Here is a 16,906-nt window from a genome sequence, read left to right as displayed (position 1 = left end):
CACTGCTCGAAACTGGACATGATGCAGTTCATCATATTTGTCATATTTTTGCCAACTAACTTCATTCATTTTTTTTATATGTCTTCAAATACAATCAAATACAATTTGATTCTATTCTAAGATCTTTATACAATATCTTAACATAATTACATAAGGTAAATATATATCGAATTAGCACAGTAGTGTTCAATCACATTGGGATCCAAACAGTAATTGTTACAATGTTACATTTTGGAAAGACTAATATATTGCATATGCAATACGAACTAGCACTAGATCATCGCTGGATTGTTGTTGTTTTTTTTTTTTTTCATACACACATTAAAATTTTCAAACAGTTGTAATCTGGTTGGTTACATTTTTCCCCTGGAGGTAGGTGATTATATTTTAGACATAGAAGTCCCTGCTAGCGTTCAACCTTGATTACTTGGTTTCATTTTTGTTCCGTAGGGCCTGCAATGTCCAGGGTTTTAGATGTATGCCTCGTCGTTGACTGCGTTCACACTCTCGGGTTGCTGCTCAGGCCCATTCTCTTGGCTTTTGACCAGAACCGTAGGCTGAAGCATTATCCGGAGACGCTGGGAAATTCAAAGAAGTGGGGAAAAAGAAAATCATTTTTTTTTTCCTCCCTGCTGTGCAAATGCAGTTGTCAAAGGGGGAGGCTCAAAGCAGCAAAACTACAAAATCAACATGCTGATTGATTAGCCAATCAAGCTGTAATTGAAGCTAACTCCTGACTTTTCACCTCCCTGTGGTGATTTGCTGATTCAAGTGTGCCTATCTCACATGCTGCCACTATAAGCTCAGACCTGAACGCTTTGTTCATAATTGCTAGTTTTGAATGCCTATTTCCAGAAGCGTCTCGTTGCAAAAGCATGCAAAGCACCGCTTTGGTTTTCTTTGTGTAGACGCTTCATCTGAAATGTCTAATTTATCCAATCAGCCCTGCATTCACTGAGCGGAATGCAAATTATCTGTACTAGATCAGATTCCAGAAGAAAGCCAGCATTCTCATTTTCTCCAAATGTATGTCATGCGTACAGTTATCTACAGCTCACTTGCTGTATCTGCTGAGTAAATACACAACCATTTTAACCTTACCTCTTTGTAGGAGCCTTTTAACGTTAAGAACATGTAGCCCATGTAGCCAGGAATGAGGACCATAGAAGACAAGGCCATGCACCAGCCTACACCCTGTCCCCACTTTGGGAACACGTAATTATTCATGGTCAGGGGAACCATCTGGATCGCGCTGAACAGGAACACTCCCTAGAAATGCAAAAAGATAACAGCAGCAATAATTTACTTTTAAGCTAGGAAGGATTATCCATATTATTAGCATGTATTTTTGCTTTAACTACTTACAGCCACAATCAAAGGTGTAAACACCACCCAACACAATTTCCACCAAATGCAAGGTTTGTATCCAATCATCTCTTCAAGATTTCCATAGAACTTATTGACACCTTATAGATAGACAGAAAAAAGGTAGAGCGTTAGACCACAGTGTGCAATGGTGCATCACTTAGGATTACTGTTGTGCATACAATTGGGATGTCAGCCTATGCAAATAGCAAATAATGCAGCAGTTTGCATAATCAAGCCTACTATGCAAAACAATTAAGAAGGCACAGATTCATATGTAATGCTTTCAAATGTAGAAGTGAATCTGGCAGTGAGATTAGCATGAATTAAATGGATATTCTAGCGTAATGAGATGTGTCGTGTGAGGATTCTAAGATCACGGTGGACAATGAACTGAACCTGTCTACTGAGTTTTCATTATAAATTGTACGTAATAAAATCACAACTGCAATGTAAAAATATAGTTAGCATTTTCCTCAAAAATAAAAAATATACTCCAATTATCTATGCACATCGATTTCTCACCAGGTAACTGTTTCGGATTTTAATCCTGTTCTCCAAATACAAGCTATTCTAGACAATAAATTAACCAGAACTATATGATGCAAGATACACCATCAACCAATACCATACATCATCAAAAGGAAATTATTAAAATAAAAATACTACAAGGTGCAAATGATTAGAAATCTCTGAAGTTGCATAGTACTATAACATCCAGTTAGAACGGTGTTGGACGAGCAACAAAATGGATTTTATATGATAGAGAATTACCTAACTTCAGTGGTGCTGTACATATGTTTATAGTGTAATTATTCGGTCTTAAATGGACACTGTAGAATTTTTCAGCATTTCAGCAGGCTTATCATAAATAAGGAATTCTTGTAGATATATTTTATTTTCTGATAAGGTTCTATGACCTTTATGCATGCTCCTGTTGTGATATGTTTTATATTGTATTATATTAGCATAAAAGAGGTTTAATGTTCATTAAAAGAGGCAAAGCTGCTTTCATGCCCATAAAGGTGTTAACGCTCTGTGCTTGTGAATTGTGAATATATATATAAAAGTCCATGGCAAATTGATAACTATAAATCACTTTATTATGACATAAAGAGATGTTTACCGTAGAACCAGGATATGGAGATGCACTCAAAGAACACCAGGAAGAGCAGGCACATTCCACTGGCAGAGTAGTAATCAAAAAGCTTGAACACATAGAGGCCACCCTGTCATAAAAGAAAGACGGGTCTAAAATGTGGCTGAGAAAACATTCATATAAAACATAAACAGTACTGTGCAAAAGTCTTAGGCAAACTATTATTTTCAGTACAAACTTACAGGTATAGATTTTTATTTGATGATTTTTACATTATCGAGTCATACAACAACATTTGAGATTTCTCAACATTAATTTTCCAGCCCAAAAAAATAAAGTTACAGAAAAATGCTTGTAAAGAAAGCAGCATGTTATGTATGTTGCTGGGTTTTGCTGCAAAAATAAGAAACAAGTGCGACAGTCTAAAGGTGTGTTCGACTTCGGCTGCGGCTGGATGTAACCGATTGGTGAGAGTTGCCGCTTGCAGTCGGGGGAGGAGCTTAAAACAGCCGTCAATTCGGACACTTTCGACTTCCAGTAGTGACACTCGTGCGGTGTTTGCTTTCTTTATCGCAGATGAAGTGGATTAGATGTAATATTTCTCAGATAAACAGATGTATGCATTTTACATGTAGCAACCAGAAAACCTTTTCACTGAATAGGTTAAGTTAATACAGTGCCTGTATGTACAAGAAGAAAGTTCAACATACGCCTGTATTATTTACAAACCAATAAAGTGGGGTCTATTTTTTTTTTTTATCCGTTTTATTTTGATAAACGTGACACGATATAACATTAAGGTTGCATGAAAAGGGTTTTACTGTTATAAAACGTCGGATTTGTGAGCCTAAGCGGAACTGAATATGTCAGAATAAACATGAAAAGGATGTCATCGTTGTTGTCGGTGAGTCTGGCCAATCGTGAATAATAGCTGTGTCGTCATCAGAGCTTGTGCAGCCACTCTGGAGAAAGGGAGCCAGTTGCTCTCGTATTGATATTGAGGTACTTTGATGCCACTGACATATGTCTGTGTGTCGGACAAAAATTCTAACCGGCATGCACTGCTTCAAGTCAGCCACCGATCGGTCTGCGCAGCGCCGCATGAAGTCGAACACACCCACAGTCTCCAGAAGAACCGTGTCTGGTTCTGCTCAGTAAAACCTACAGCTCATTTCCTTATAAAACTGCACACACTGTACCTGAAACTACTATGTTTTTAAGCAAAGGGTCGACACACTAAATATTTACTTTGTTTTATTTATTACTGTTTACTCATTTTTATAGTATTTTTTTTTTTTTAATATAGAAACATTCATTTCATTATTTTTGAAGGCATGTTTACATGTTACAGCATTTCTTTGCATGCGCCTAAGACTTTTGCACAGTACTGTATATCACTATATGCTTTACCTGACGTACATGAGTTAGTGGTTTATACTAGAGATGCACTGATGTATCGTCCGATACCGATGAAGGCTATTATTCACGCTATCGACTGATTTAAAAACATCCGATGATCAGGGCCGATTATATCCTGTCAATCAAAAGAGGGCGGGAAAACACATGGATTTCGTGCTGTGTGTAAAGAAGATGTCTCTTGTGTGGAATGACGACAAAACTGCAGTTTGTAATCTCTGTCATCTCTGCACTGATAAAATTTTACACCGGACGCTGCAGCAGTGAAGCGGGAGTTTTGGCGTCGATTCAATTTTTTTTTTTGCCACGCTGCTCGAGCTGAATGAAAGCTCTGGTACACCGTTGAAAGATTTAAATGAAGACGAGTTGACAAAAAAGTATATATATTGCACAGAAAAATATATTTGTAGAGTAGTATATTTCACATCCAGTTAATGTTAATACATAAAAAAGTTGATATTATATATGACCAGTTTGATGTTTAATGATGAAGTAGAAATGCTTTTGTTTGTGGTGAGTGAATGTGAAGACTAACAGGAGTTTATTTTTTATATATATATATATATATATATATATATATATATATATATATATATATATATATATATATATATATATATAATTCAGTCAATTAATTCTGTTAATATGAATTAATAACATTCAATAAGTTAAGAAATCTTACTTTAATCTTCAGAATTGAGTTCATGTGTTCATGTTAATTAGAGTAATGTGTTTTGTGTTTATGAGACCAGTTACTGTGAAACAACGTGTTGAAATGGAGAGAATAAAGTTTTATTTGCATTTCTTTCAGAATTGTGGAATTAATTATTATTCATTTAAAAGAAGGTATAAAAGGCAGAACTGTCGGTATCGGTTATTGGACGATATCACTCTGAATAATCGGTTGTCGGTATCAACTGAGAAATTTAGCATCGGTGCATCTCTAGTTTATACTACTACAAATCACTAGTTAAAATATGGACAGTTATCTTGTGTAATATTCATTAATGGAGTCTGTGCAGTTTAATTTTAATTTGCTAAAAGAAGTAGGGGCTGAAGGAAGATCACATGCTGGAAGTGAAGTGTATCCAGTGCATGGACAGGAGCTATGCAATACATAATAGTCATTCAATATACAAGTATACAAGTACATTTTCTGGACAATAAGTCATTCAAACGTATATGACACACTCCCTAAATTCTGACTCTTCAGAGAATGTTAATGTTAATTATCGGATAGTGAATAGCAAATGGACAAACAACTTATTCTCCAGAAAACATGGTAAATGTGATTTATGGACAAGTGCTGTATATCAAATAAGAAGTTGAACCTTGGGAACTCATTAGTTCACCACTTCCTTTCAGACTTTCCTGTAAAACACAGATACTTGTGCTTGTTGGAAGTGATTACATCCTATTAACAGCAGTGTGATTTACTCACGAGGTATGCTATGGACCTTGGCAAACACATACAGTACACTCAACAATCAATGAGACAGCGACATACATCGCTAAACTGTGACTGTGTTTTCACAGTTTTATCATTTAGTCTTTCTGCACCTTCCTTTAGAGCCAGAAACATAACTGTTGATTATGTGAACTATGAATTAACAGCATACAATTTGCCTTCCCAAAAACTCAAAACAAAGACAATGAAATGAGCAATTTTTATTTCCTTAGTTTGATTTGAAGTATGCTTTGGTCACTGTATAGTAGCACACTGACTGGGTAGAGCACTATTTATTTAATTGACAGACGAGATGCGCATAGACAAGATCATTTATTCATTACTATGATGAACCAATTAATAGACCAATGGACTGACTCAGTTCCAGACTGAACGAAGCATGGTTTAAGCATGATGCAACTATTGTACAGCAAAGTGAATGTCTAATAAGTTCATAAAGATTAGAACAGAGCTTTACTGAACTGACAGGTAAGGAGGGTGTTAGTCATAGATGGCCATGGGTAGCTCTGAAGGCACTGGACTGATCCATAGTGCAAATGGAAGAAGTGTTCACAGGACAACCAGAGCCCAGACACCCCACAAATCTGGGCTTTATGAAATAGTGGCAAGTCATATGAAATCCTGTTTGGAGCTTGCCAAAGACATATTGGAGCCAATATGTAGAAAAAGGTTCTTTGGTCTGATGAGACCAAAATTGGCAGAAAGTGCTATGTTTGGCAGAGCTTTAGGTTTACCCAATTTGAAAACAACTAACTACTGTCTTTTTCATTCCATGTGACATTGTGAGCTACAATGATTACCAGGCTAGCTTACTATCTTGCAGGGGAAAATATTTCCTAGTGGTAGGATACAGACAATGAATCAAAATTAATATCTAAAATTGTTGTGCCTGCAATCCAGTCCTTTTAAATTCCTGCTCTTTTATTTGTGCATAGAGGAATATTCTTGCTAGCTATGAAGAGTAATGAGCCATGGTTCTCAACATTATTTTGTTCATAAAAAAAGAAATGCAACATTTATTTAAAGTTTTATGGGTTTTTTTTTTTTTTTTTTAAATCAAGTACACCGTAAAATATAACATACATAAAGCATACTTTCTTCATAAGTACCCAACAAACCAACATGCTAACTAGAGATCTGCAAATGATATTTAAGCCACCTACATATTCAGCCTTTTCTAGTCACACACCTTTATGTAATAGCTTGAGCATACTGTAATGTTGAACTGATAACACTACAAAGCCATTAGCTCTCTCAGGGAAAATATTCGCTTGAGATGTTTATGTCCTCCAAAGCACTTAACGCACAGTGATCCTACTTAATGCAGCCTCAAGGGCTTTCAATCTGCCTGTGAGGTATTTTTGCCTGGCATATGTTCAGCGGTATCATCCCAATCATCCTTCTGCCTTTATATAGAACATAATCCATAGGATGAGTGAAAAGAGCTACTATTCAGATAATTGGCAAATTCGCTGTGCACTTACCTGCGTGATGTTTGACAGTCCGATGATATAAGACACAACGCAGACGACAGCAATGAAAATTTCTCGTCGTCCTCGCAATAAGCGGGGAAACTCGTCCACCAACGCAGTGATGAAACCCTCTACTGTACAGAACTGTGGGAGTGAAATTCCATTATTAATCCTGTATGATTAGGAAAATAAAATGTCACTTCAAATTATCAGAACTGTCAGCATCATGGATATGCACAGCATGCAGTATAGCAGTTAATTAATGGAAAATGGATTATCCCAGATGTGCAGTCTAATATTTCTTAACTGACTTCACCTGACTGTCAATTCCAAGCATAAGCAGCATGGAAAAGAACAGAATTGCCCAAAGTGGTGAAACGGGCAGCTGAGTAACAGCCTCTGGGTAAGCTAAAAATGCCAAGCCTGGACCTGAAAGAGGAAAAACATACTGTTTTATTAATAAAAAAATAACTAGATGGAAAACATAGAAACCCGATAAATATTGGAACAAAATATTGTGAACAAAGCATCCCAATATTAAAAATGAACGGAGGAAATGGAAGTGAAAAGCATGGTGAGACCAAGCAGAGTGCATCATTTTCTGTTATTTGGGGTGCTTTGTTGGGCATTATCCTCATAAACCATGGATAAACAAAACACGAGAGTTTTTGAGATGCTGTATATGATTTTTTTTTTATTCATACCTGAATCATTTTTATTTCCTGTAACGTTCCAGACACCGTGCTCTTCACCAAGACGACTACCACTATATAATGGGTTGTTTATAATGATTGTTCTCTCCTTTATACATTCATTCCATCTCTGTCTTTAGAGCATCACTGATTCTTTGTTTTATTTAGAAGCATAAAACCTTAGACAGTTATTGACTGTGGTAGGTAAACAATGTTTTGAAGTGTTTAAAAAGTGGCACTAAGTATGGATCTGTGATTCTAAAGTCTGTCTGCACCTGACGCACAAGGTACTAAGCTGTAATCACTGGCTTATGAGGTTATAACATAGGCTCGATTTATAGACTCCTTCCTGTAGCCTATAAATCTTTTTTTTTTTTTTTTTTTTTTTGCTGCTTAAATCCATGTAATTCCTTTTTCTTTTTTGTCTAACATGACAGCAAAGCACTGTCTAACTCAAAGTATTATTTAGGCTAGTTATCATAGTTACAGTACACGAGGAACACTCTTTTAGAAGTTATCATATTTTATTGATCATATATTTTTGTGTAATCAACATTAGAGCATCATAATTTAAGAAAATAGCAAACACCTGTCAGCTAATCAGAAGCAGCTATTTATCATAGCCATGGTATAGTTCTTATTATTACATACTGAGTTAGATTATGCTATATAAGCCTTGCTTATATGCTAATTACTATCTAGTTGTCATCCAGCGTGACTGATTTTTGACCTCGTGCCAAATCCAAAGGCTAATTTAATTTCTGAAAATAATCCCCAGCACATGTGAGCAACCGATATAAATCCCAGTTACCTGATGCAGCTACATCGGCAATAGACCTCTTTGTGATATGAGCCATGAAGCCCACAATAGAGAAAATGACAAATCCAGCAAACATGCTGGTGAAGGAGTTGATGCAGCATACAATGATGGCGTCCCTGTAGAATACACAAAAGGATATTATCTAGGGTTATTATATTGATCTCTCATCCAAAAAACATTGACGAGTACTCATGCAGTCCATACTGTAAGTGCCAGTGGTGTTTCTGATCTGAAGGGTCAACCTCAAACATTGATGGTTATATTGCTTTATAGAGAAGGCTTTTTTTTTCTACTGAAAGGTCTGACAATTGAATGCCTGTTGTTAAGTCATGTAATTGCTCCATACTTGTAAACGTTGTTGTTGAAGGGGTTGTAGCTCCCAAGCGCGATCAGAGACCCGAGGCCGAGTCCGTAAGAGAAGAAAATCTGAGTGGCAGCATCAAGCCACACCTGAGAATCATGAGTGAGACACAGAAAAGTGTAAAATTATATTCTTGTCAGTATGCGTGTCTGTGTCAGTCCAGTATTATATGTGTAGCTTTTTTTTTATATTTAGAAACATTATTAAATGAATTTCCTTTGGCCTTGTGAATTTCTCTATCACTCTCTCCCTCTCTGATCTGTCAATCACTTTGAAGGAGCCATGCCCTCAGTGACTGTCAGTTTCTGTATGTCAGTCTGTCTGAAAGAGGTGTGGCCTCTGCATCTGTCATTCACTGAGGAGGTGTGGCCTCTGAATCTGTCAGTCACTCTGAAGGGGACATGACCTCTGTATCTGTTAGTCATTGTGAAGGGGGTACGGCCTCTGCATCTTTCTGTCACTGTGATAGAGGTGTGGCCTCAGAGCTCGTCAGTCCCAGTGTGGGGGCGTGGCCTCTGCATCTGTCCATCTCTGTGAAGCAGATGTGGCCTCAGCACTTGTCAGTCCCTATCAAGGAGACATGACCTCTTACTCCTCAAAGCTAACTATGTAATAAAAAAATCTATCTATCTATCCATCTATCTATCTATCTCTTTATTTGTCTGTCTATCTATCTATCTATCTATCTATCTATTCAAATTGCATGGGACATACTTCTGACTCCTTCAGCTTTTCAAAGTTAGGTGTGACATAGAACTGAATGCCCTCTCTAGCTCCAGGCAGTGTAACTCCACGGAAGAACAGGATAAGCAGCATGAAGTAAGGGTATGTGGCTGAAAAATAGACCACCTAAAAACAGACATACAGGGCATTAGAGAGGTTAAGAGCTACTTCTTTTTCAAGAGCTAGTTGTTTGTTGTCTGAGTGTTAATCAATAGCAAGCAGACAGAAGATGTTCATAACACAGATCAACATATTTCTAACATCCCAGAAATACTCACACATAAACCCCGTACTGACAAGATTCAAAAAATTGTTGTATTCTTACCTTTCCTGTCCAACCCACACCTTTCCAGATACAAAAGTAGACCAGGACCCATGCGATGGCCAGTGTTATTGCCAGTGGCACTCTGATCTCCCCTGGTTTTTCCAGACCATCCGTAAGCTGATGCACATTCCGTCTAAGGGCCACAGGAAAACATTATTACTGTTGAAAGCATCTGACCTCAGACAAACTGTTATTGATAGAAGCTATTCCACTTAGTCAAAACACTGCCTTCATTCTTGATGCCCGTCATGTCAGCAAGAGCTGTCCGACGGCCAAACGGACACAATTGTTGCATTTTTGTGCAAATAACACTGGTCCTTTTTAGAAAGCCGGGGACAAAAGGATGGCGTTTTAGCATGCAAACGAGAGTCCTGAATGCCAAAACAGCTCCAGTGAGTGCATGCCCTTACTCCCAAAACTCCACGACGGCGCTGGTCATGTTAGACGTGTTTGCCAAGCTGTAGTTGGAAAAGCATTGCTCTGTATTCCAGGGGTTGTTGCAGGATTTCCATGGGAGCTCCTGAAATAGGGCAATGTTTTATTTAATGAGCTAAGATTTCAGAAATATTAGGATGGCTGTCAATTTATTTCTATTATACATATTACACTATAAATAGATCATTGCATAATTTGAGGACATTTAATCAATAACAGGACTATAATTATAATCTGGATTTGTTTTCTTAATATTTCAGTTATTTAGTCAATAAGACTAAATAACATGGTTTTATTACACTTTATCATTTTAACACTTTATAAAAACATAAAACAGCTTTTTATTCAATACTGTACACTATAAGCCTATGTTCATTCAAATGGATAACATGTCAAAGTAAAATAACGTTGTTCTTCTGACACATTTAAATGCCAAATGAAAAAAACAACAACTATATAATAAACAAATAGATGTAACAAGATATTAACCAGTCTACTCTGTGTAGTGATCTTTAGCTTTGCCAGTGAAGCCAAATAATCTTAATTTTAAACAATGTTAAAACATTAATGATGATTTAGTGATTTTAATGCACCAGAGTCAATAAACATCTCACATTACCCAATTAGCTTTTTATTAGGTATATTACTAATTGAGCCCAAATGTCATGTACATTGTATGTAGTCTCTTGTTTGTACACAAGACTAAGTACAATATAGTTATTTGTTTGCTTTGGGGTTTTTTTTTGTGTAATGTCTCCATTGTATATTGATTTGCACCTGGGCTAGCTAAAACATTTCATTATACTGTACACCTGTGTATATTACACCTGTGTACGTCTAATGACGCAAATGTTGATTCATTGCGATATAATTATGCTACAGAACATCTGTGCTTACTGTAGTGAAGGAGTTGTATAGATAGTAAATGGCCCAGGAAATGATGACAATATAGTAGATGTTAAGCCAGAAGGATAGAACTGCTGCCGCCAGGCCGACACCTGTGAGCACAAACCAGAAATGTGGTATAATAAAAATATGAATTATAAATCTGCCGTCTAGCAGCACTCTGACTGTTACATTCTTTCCATGCTAAAATGGCAGGAATTTACTAATATTCTGTACAAACCAACAAACAAACAAAATGCTTCATTGATTTAGACAATGGGAGTTGATGAGGGTTTAGATCCGGCTTGTAGATTTGTCTCGTCATGATTACCTTTGAACATGGGAGCCAGTTTCCACACTCCAAGGCCACCGATGGAGGTGTACTGACCGAGAGAACACTCAAGGAGAAACAAGGGCATACCAGCGAATATGAGTGTCAAAAAATATGGAATCAAGAAGGCTCCTAAAGAAAACAATTTTAAAAAGATTAGAAATTTTTTTTCAATTACATTCTAAAATTACAAGGATATATTAATTAATCAAACTACTGATAAATAAATTAGATTAACCGTTAAAGGGCATCATTCAGATTAACTCATTATTCTGAACTGAAATTATTAAATTATTTAAATTTTTTAACCGATTTTTATATATATATATATATATATATATATATATATATATATATATATATATATATATATATAAAATCTTGATTAATAAGAAAAAAATACAATAAAAAAGAAAAAATACAAAAAGTACACAAAAAATGAGTGACAGTCTAATTATTAAATACACAATTAATCTATAAACATTGCTTACTTATTAATCATAAATATACAGAAAATAATTAAATAAAAAATTATAAACATAAAAACCAAAAAAGTCACAAATTAATCACGATTCAACCATTATTATTATTATTATTATTATTGTTGTTGTTGTTGTTGTTAAAGAGGTTAAAATGAGTGACAGTGACACACATTTCTTTAATCTATATACATTAGTGTAGTTATTATTAATAATAACAATTTTAAAAAGTCACAAATAATTCCAAAATTATACTTCTACTCGGCTACTACTACTACTAATAACAACAACAACAACAACAACAACAACAATAATAATTCTAATAATAATTTTTTTTTATTATGAAAAACTATAATAATAATAATAACAACAACAACAACAACAATAACAACAATAATAATAATAATAATATTGATAATAATAATTCTAATAATATTTTATGGAAAACTATCATAATAATAATAACAACAACAACAACAACAATAATAATAATATTGATAATAATAATTCTAATAATATTTTTTATGGAAAACTATAATAACAACAACAACAATATTAATAATAATAATTCTAATTATTTTTTATTATTTTTTATTTTTTATTATGAAAAACTATAATAATAATAATAATAATAATAATAATAATAATAATAATAATGATGATTGTTCTTGTTTTTCTTATTAAGACAGCTGCGGTGTTTACCTCCTCCGTTTTTGCCGCACAGATAAGGGAACCTCCAGACATTTCCGAGCCCGATGGCGTAACCGACGCACGAGAGCAGAAAGTCGAACTTGCCGCCCCATGTTTCCCGTTCCGGAAGCTCTTTTTTCTTCTGCACTTTGACCACCAGAGTCTTGGGCTTGTCGTTGGCCGCGGGCGCCGCGTTGACCTCTGTTAGGACGTGTCCGTCTGAGGCTTTCGCGCCGTTCGTGGCCATGTCGCGCGGCTTGGCGGAGCTCCTGGCGCCCGGACGCGAGACTTCGGCACCGCTCCACGCGGACAGCAGCTTCGCGGCTCCGTGCCCCCAAAAACAAACTAGACTCGGGCGGCGGAAATCTAGGACCAACACAATTTAATCAGCGACCCAATTTCTGAATACTGGAATTCATCTAAAGCTTCTATCTCCAAATAAACATCTCAAGTGCCTCATTAACGCGATTCCTTCCCGCCGCGCGCACTCGCCTGACGCTCGAGCGAGTGTGACGCGACGCCGTGTACTGTAGGTCCAGAGATACGCGGGCTGCGTGTCAAACGGGACTACTTTAATAGGCTAGTGGGTGAAATGTCTTACTAATCTGCCATAATGTGGAAACTTATAGCCTAGTCTCGTGTTATTTTGACACTATTTAGTAGCCTAGGGAAGAGCACGATTTGGGACGCAGCCTGGGATCCGCGCGCACTTTTACGGCACCTAGGTTTCAAGCGCACGCGCCACAAATGAGGCATGAACATACATGAACACTGGAAGAATTATGAAGAAAAAAAAATAGTTATGATAGGGTCCGATTTTTATAAGCATTGAATTTAATATTCCAGTAAAAGTGAAATGATAAATTCAGGTTAGTAAGATAAAGTATACGCACATAAAAGCAGAGTCATAAATGCAATTAAATTTTTTGCCATTTCTGGTTTAGCTTTAAAAGCTTTAAAATTAACTGGAGGTCATGATAATAAAAAATGCTGTCGCTCAAACCGTTTGTCTCGTTATAATAAATAAAATAATAATCCCTTATGGAAGTTGAATGGGAAAAGTTATAATAAAAACATGCATGCACCATTTTCTTATTTCCCCCCCTTAAATTCCTTTCATTATATTACTCACTACATGACAACTCAGGTTGCTCCGATTGCCTAAACAGTCCATAAATGAAGAGCTGAAGTAAAATCTGCTTACATTTAACCGGATTGTCCTTCCAGACCTTCCGTCAGATTATTCCTACTGAAGGTAAGCAAAGCCAAGTGTTTCCATAAAGCAAGAAGATCAAAAATGTGTTTATCCTGATGTACAAAATGAGAAAAAGCCCAGGCAGAGACGAATCCTGGAGCAGCAGCAACACCAACTAAAGCATCAGGCAGCAGAGAGGAGGAAGATGATGGTGATGCTGATCCTCCACCTTCATCCGCTGAGCTCCAATGAAAAAGTGAGGGTGAAATCTCGCCAAGTCCAACATCTCCAGCGCTGACATCATACTGGAGCATCTTCACAGTCCCCGGCTTTTTATACAGGCTGAAGATTGTGTGTGTGTGTGTGTGTGTGTGTGTGTGTGTGTCTATGTGTGTGTGGGGGGGGTTGTATAAAATGTGTGTTTGTTTTTTGCCATCAGTTGAAAGAGGGCCATTTGTTTCTATTCATCTGTTTCCTCTATTTTTATGAACACCTCAATGTTCAAGTGCAACAGTTTAACATTGGCTTAGTTATGTTGCTAAAGACAGAGAATTACCCACTTTAGATTACCTAACAGCCAGTTCAGTGTGTCAGAACAATTACTTTTCCCGGCTTGACATTATGCCCATCATTGTTTGTGCCAGCGCTTGTCTTTGCCCTCCCCCCAAACCAAAACTTGATAGCACAGTGCTTGCTAAAAAAAAAAACCCCGAATTTATTCTGGCTGAACCAACAAATGCCAAAGTGGCAGATTCGGAAGATGACGGCAATCGTGTGGCGGATTCTGCAAAGCAGTGATAAGGGGACAAGTCAATAAAAGTGAAGTCTGGGGGTGTGAGATAAACCAAAGACTAGGTTTATAATCTTCTTAGCTGGCTGCCTTCCAAAAATAAAATTCCCATTTGGAGAGAACCAAAAGAATATTTGCTCTCCAGTCTTCACCCCCCCACACTGTAAAATATTAGCGGTTTCCCGAGAAAGCACGGATGACGGATGAACAGCAAGCAACTGTATTGCTCTACAAATCGATGTGTTTATGACCTTCCATTATGCAGCATATGCAGAAATGTCCATATTAGAAGTTGGTTTCGTATGTTGTTATAACACACACATCAGTGGCCAACAGCAGTTATAGTTGTGTGCTAGTGGCCAGAATCCCATGCCAAACACTGAGTATCCTTAATCCTCAAAATCCTCATAGGTAATCTCATTTAACATTTTTCATTGTATTTCATATGTAATATGTCATAATTAAAGCTAGAAGTGCAGAAGCCCACATATCGCTACTTAGAAATACGACAGCTACCAACATTTGACAGTGAAGAGTAAGGCATGATTGCTCTAAGTGGCACAAAGCCAGCCATTGCATCATGACACTGATGTTCATGCAACATCAATGAAGAACTGGAACCTCATATTGCTCATGGCCCTCCCTGTATACATGAGCTATAGCATTTGCCTGCAAATGACTAGTGTTGCTCTGATTCTTTTCACCCATAAGGCTGGGTATTTACTTTGTCCTGGACTCACAGCCATTGACTCAAACTGACAATTTCGAAAACAATAGTATGAAACCTAGACAGTTGTACCACTTGGGAGATCTATGACACTTTTTTTTTTTATATACAAATTGGCATGTTTTCTTAAAAAATGGGATGGCAAGTGTGAATTCTGGGATAAAATCCATCCATCTACCGCTTACTCCTTTTCAGGGTCACAGGGAACCTGGAGCCTATCCCAGGGAGCATCGGGCACGAGGCGGGGTACACCCTGGACAGGGTGTCAGTTGGGATAAAATCATTGGGGAAAATAAATTCTCATGTCAATGGTTTCTCAGTGTTAGATGAAGATTCTTTGCATTGTGATTAATTATGCTTAACATTTTTAAGTCTTTAAACAAGCTTCAAGGTTCAGTGAGGTGCTTCCAGGAAAGCGTAGTACCATGGCCTGCCATGTCATTTTCAGGACAGCTCACCTGCCATTGGTCTCCACCTGGCACCAATTTCTCACCTTTGGCTCCAAGAAACTGTAGCATGCACAGTGGCCACACCCGGGCACACTGTTTTGGCAGGTGGGCTAAGCCAGGTGAGGGTAGCCAGCGGGTCTCAAACCTTTGAGGAGTATATGATATGCCTACCCCAGCATGCAAAGTCAGATCGTGGCACAATGGGTGAATGAGATTGACTGGTGATCCAACAGCCAGAGAGGCGGTCCTGCAACACTATGTGGGAAGCGCAAGGCACATAAGGTGTCAAGGTCATCCACTGCAAGTTTTCAGTTGTGACTAGTCTCTGTACCACTGGGATTATACTTTCAAGGCAAAGAGAGTGGAATTGCCCTGGTGCATTGGTTCTCCTACTTTAAATTCCATCACCTACAGGTAGCTGCACAGACACGTCATTCTAGAAACTTGAGAGACCACCATACATACTTTACTCTAGAAGTATACTGTGCCGAAGTTTTTTAAAAAGAAATGAATTTTTGTGAAATAATTTATTTCAGATTACAGTAAAGATGATAGTTATTACTTTTGGGTTACTTTTGAGTTACTGAGTTATTTCATTCCAGGTATGTTTTCACACTTAATTGCAATGAAATTCCATACACATATACCTGCACTGAGAGTGGAGGGAACAACCATTCAACCTATGAAAAAAACCACATTGTATTCTTCTGTAGACATGTTTATATGATATAATACAACATGGCAGTTGGAGCATCAACCTTGAAAAAGTACACGAGGGGTTGGATTATGAAAAGGCATTTGTTAAAAATCATTTGTTAGTTTATTAAAGTAAGTAGTTTTTATCAATTCATGCAAGATAAACATTAATCTTACACTCTTAACAGTTAGTGTCATGCCCACGCCTAAATCGGCGTCCAACGCATAACCACCCTCCCTCCCCCACTGTGGATCTTGATGGAGAACGTCGTTCAGCCTCCCTGCTCGTCTGAAGAGGCTGCTCAGCATCCCTGTTCAGCTGAGGACGCCGCTCAGTCTCCCTGTTCAGCTTAAGACGTTGCTTCACCTCCCGGTGCGGCCAAGAGCTCTGCTTTTCTTTCCTGCTCCGCCTCGGATGTCAATATGCCAGGCTCCGCTTCGGACATCGTTCCACCTCGCTACTCCACTGAAGACGTCCCTCCGCCTTC

The 16,906-nt window shown here is 37.5% G+C and overlaps 1 protein-coding gene across 2 annotated transcripts; it reads right to left on the bottom strand.

The window, feature by feature from the left end:
* Nucleotides 1-405: 405 nt before the first annotated feature.
* slc6a1b (solute carrier family 6 member 1b) lies at nt 406-14,697 on the bottom strand. Of its 2 annotated transcripts, XM_053652417.1 has the most exons (15): nt 13,766-14,697; nt 12,574-12,927; nt 11,393-11,524; nt 11,074-11,174; nt 10,152-10,261; nt 9,742-9,874; nt 9,408-9,542; nt 8,679-8,782; nt 8,324-8,448; nt 7,137-7,249; nt 6,833-6,964; nt 2,492-2,594; nt 1,366-1,466; nt 1,102-1,269; nt 406-578 (listed from the first exon to the last, which is right to left on the bottom strand). In XM_053652417.1, the coding sequence occupies exons 2-15, from the start codon at nt 12,806-12,808 to the stop codon at nt 471-473; spliced, it is 1,800 nt and encodes a 599-aa protein (XP_053508392.1). In that variant the 5' UTR covers nt 12,809-12,927; nt 13,766-14,697; the 3' UTR covers nt 406-470. The 2 variants fall into 2 exon arrangements, with proteins under 2 accessions (XP_053508392.1, XP_053508391.1); XM_053652416.1 differs by lacking the exon at nt 13,766-14,697 and having other exon boundaries at nt 12,574-13,301.
* Nucleotides 14,698-16,906: the final 2,209 nt, after the last annotated feature.

This window comes from Ictalurus furcatus, chromosome 21 (genome assembly GCF_023375685.1).
Source record: "Ictalurus furcatus strain D&B chromosome 21, Billie_1.0, whole genome shotgun sequence".
Classification (NCBI taxonomy): Eukaryota; Metazoa; Chordata; class Actinopteri; order Siluriformes; family Ictaluridae; genus Ictalurus; species Ictalurus furcatus.
This window is presented reverse-complemented; position numbering and strand designations above follow the sequence as displayed.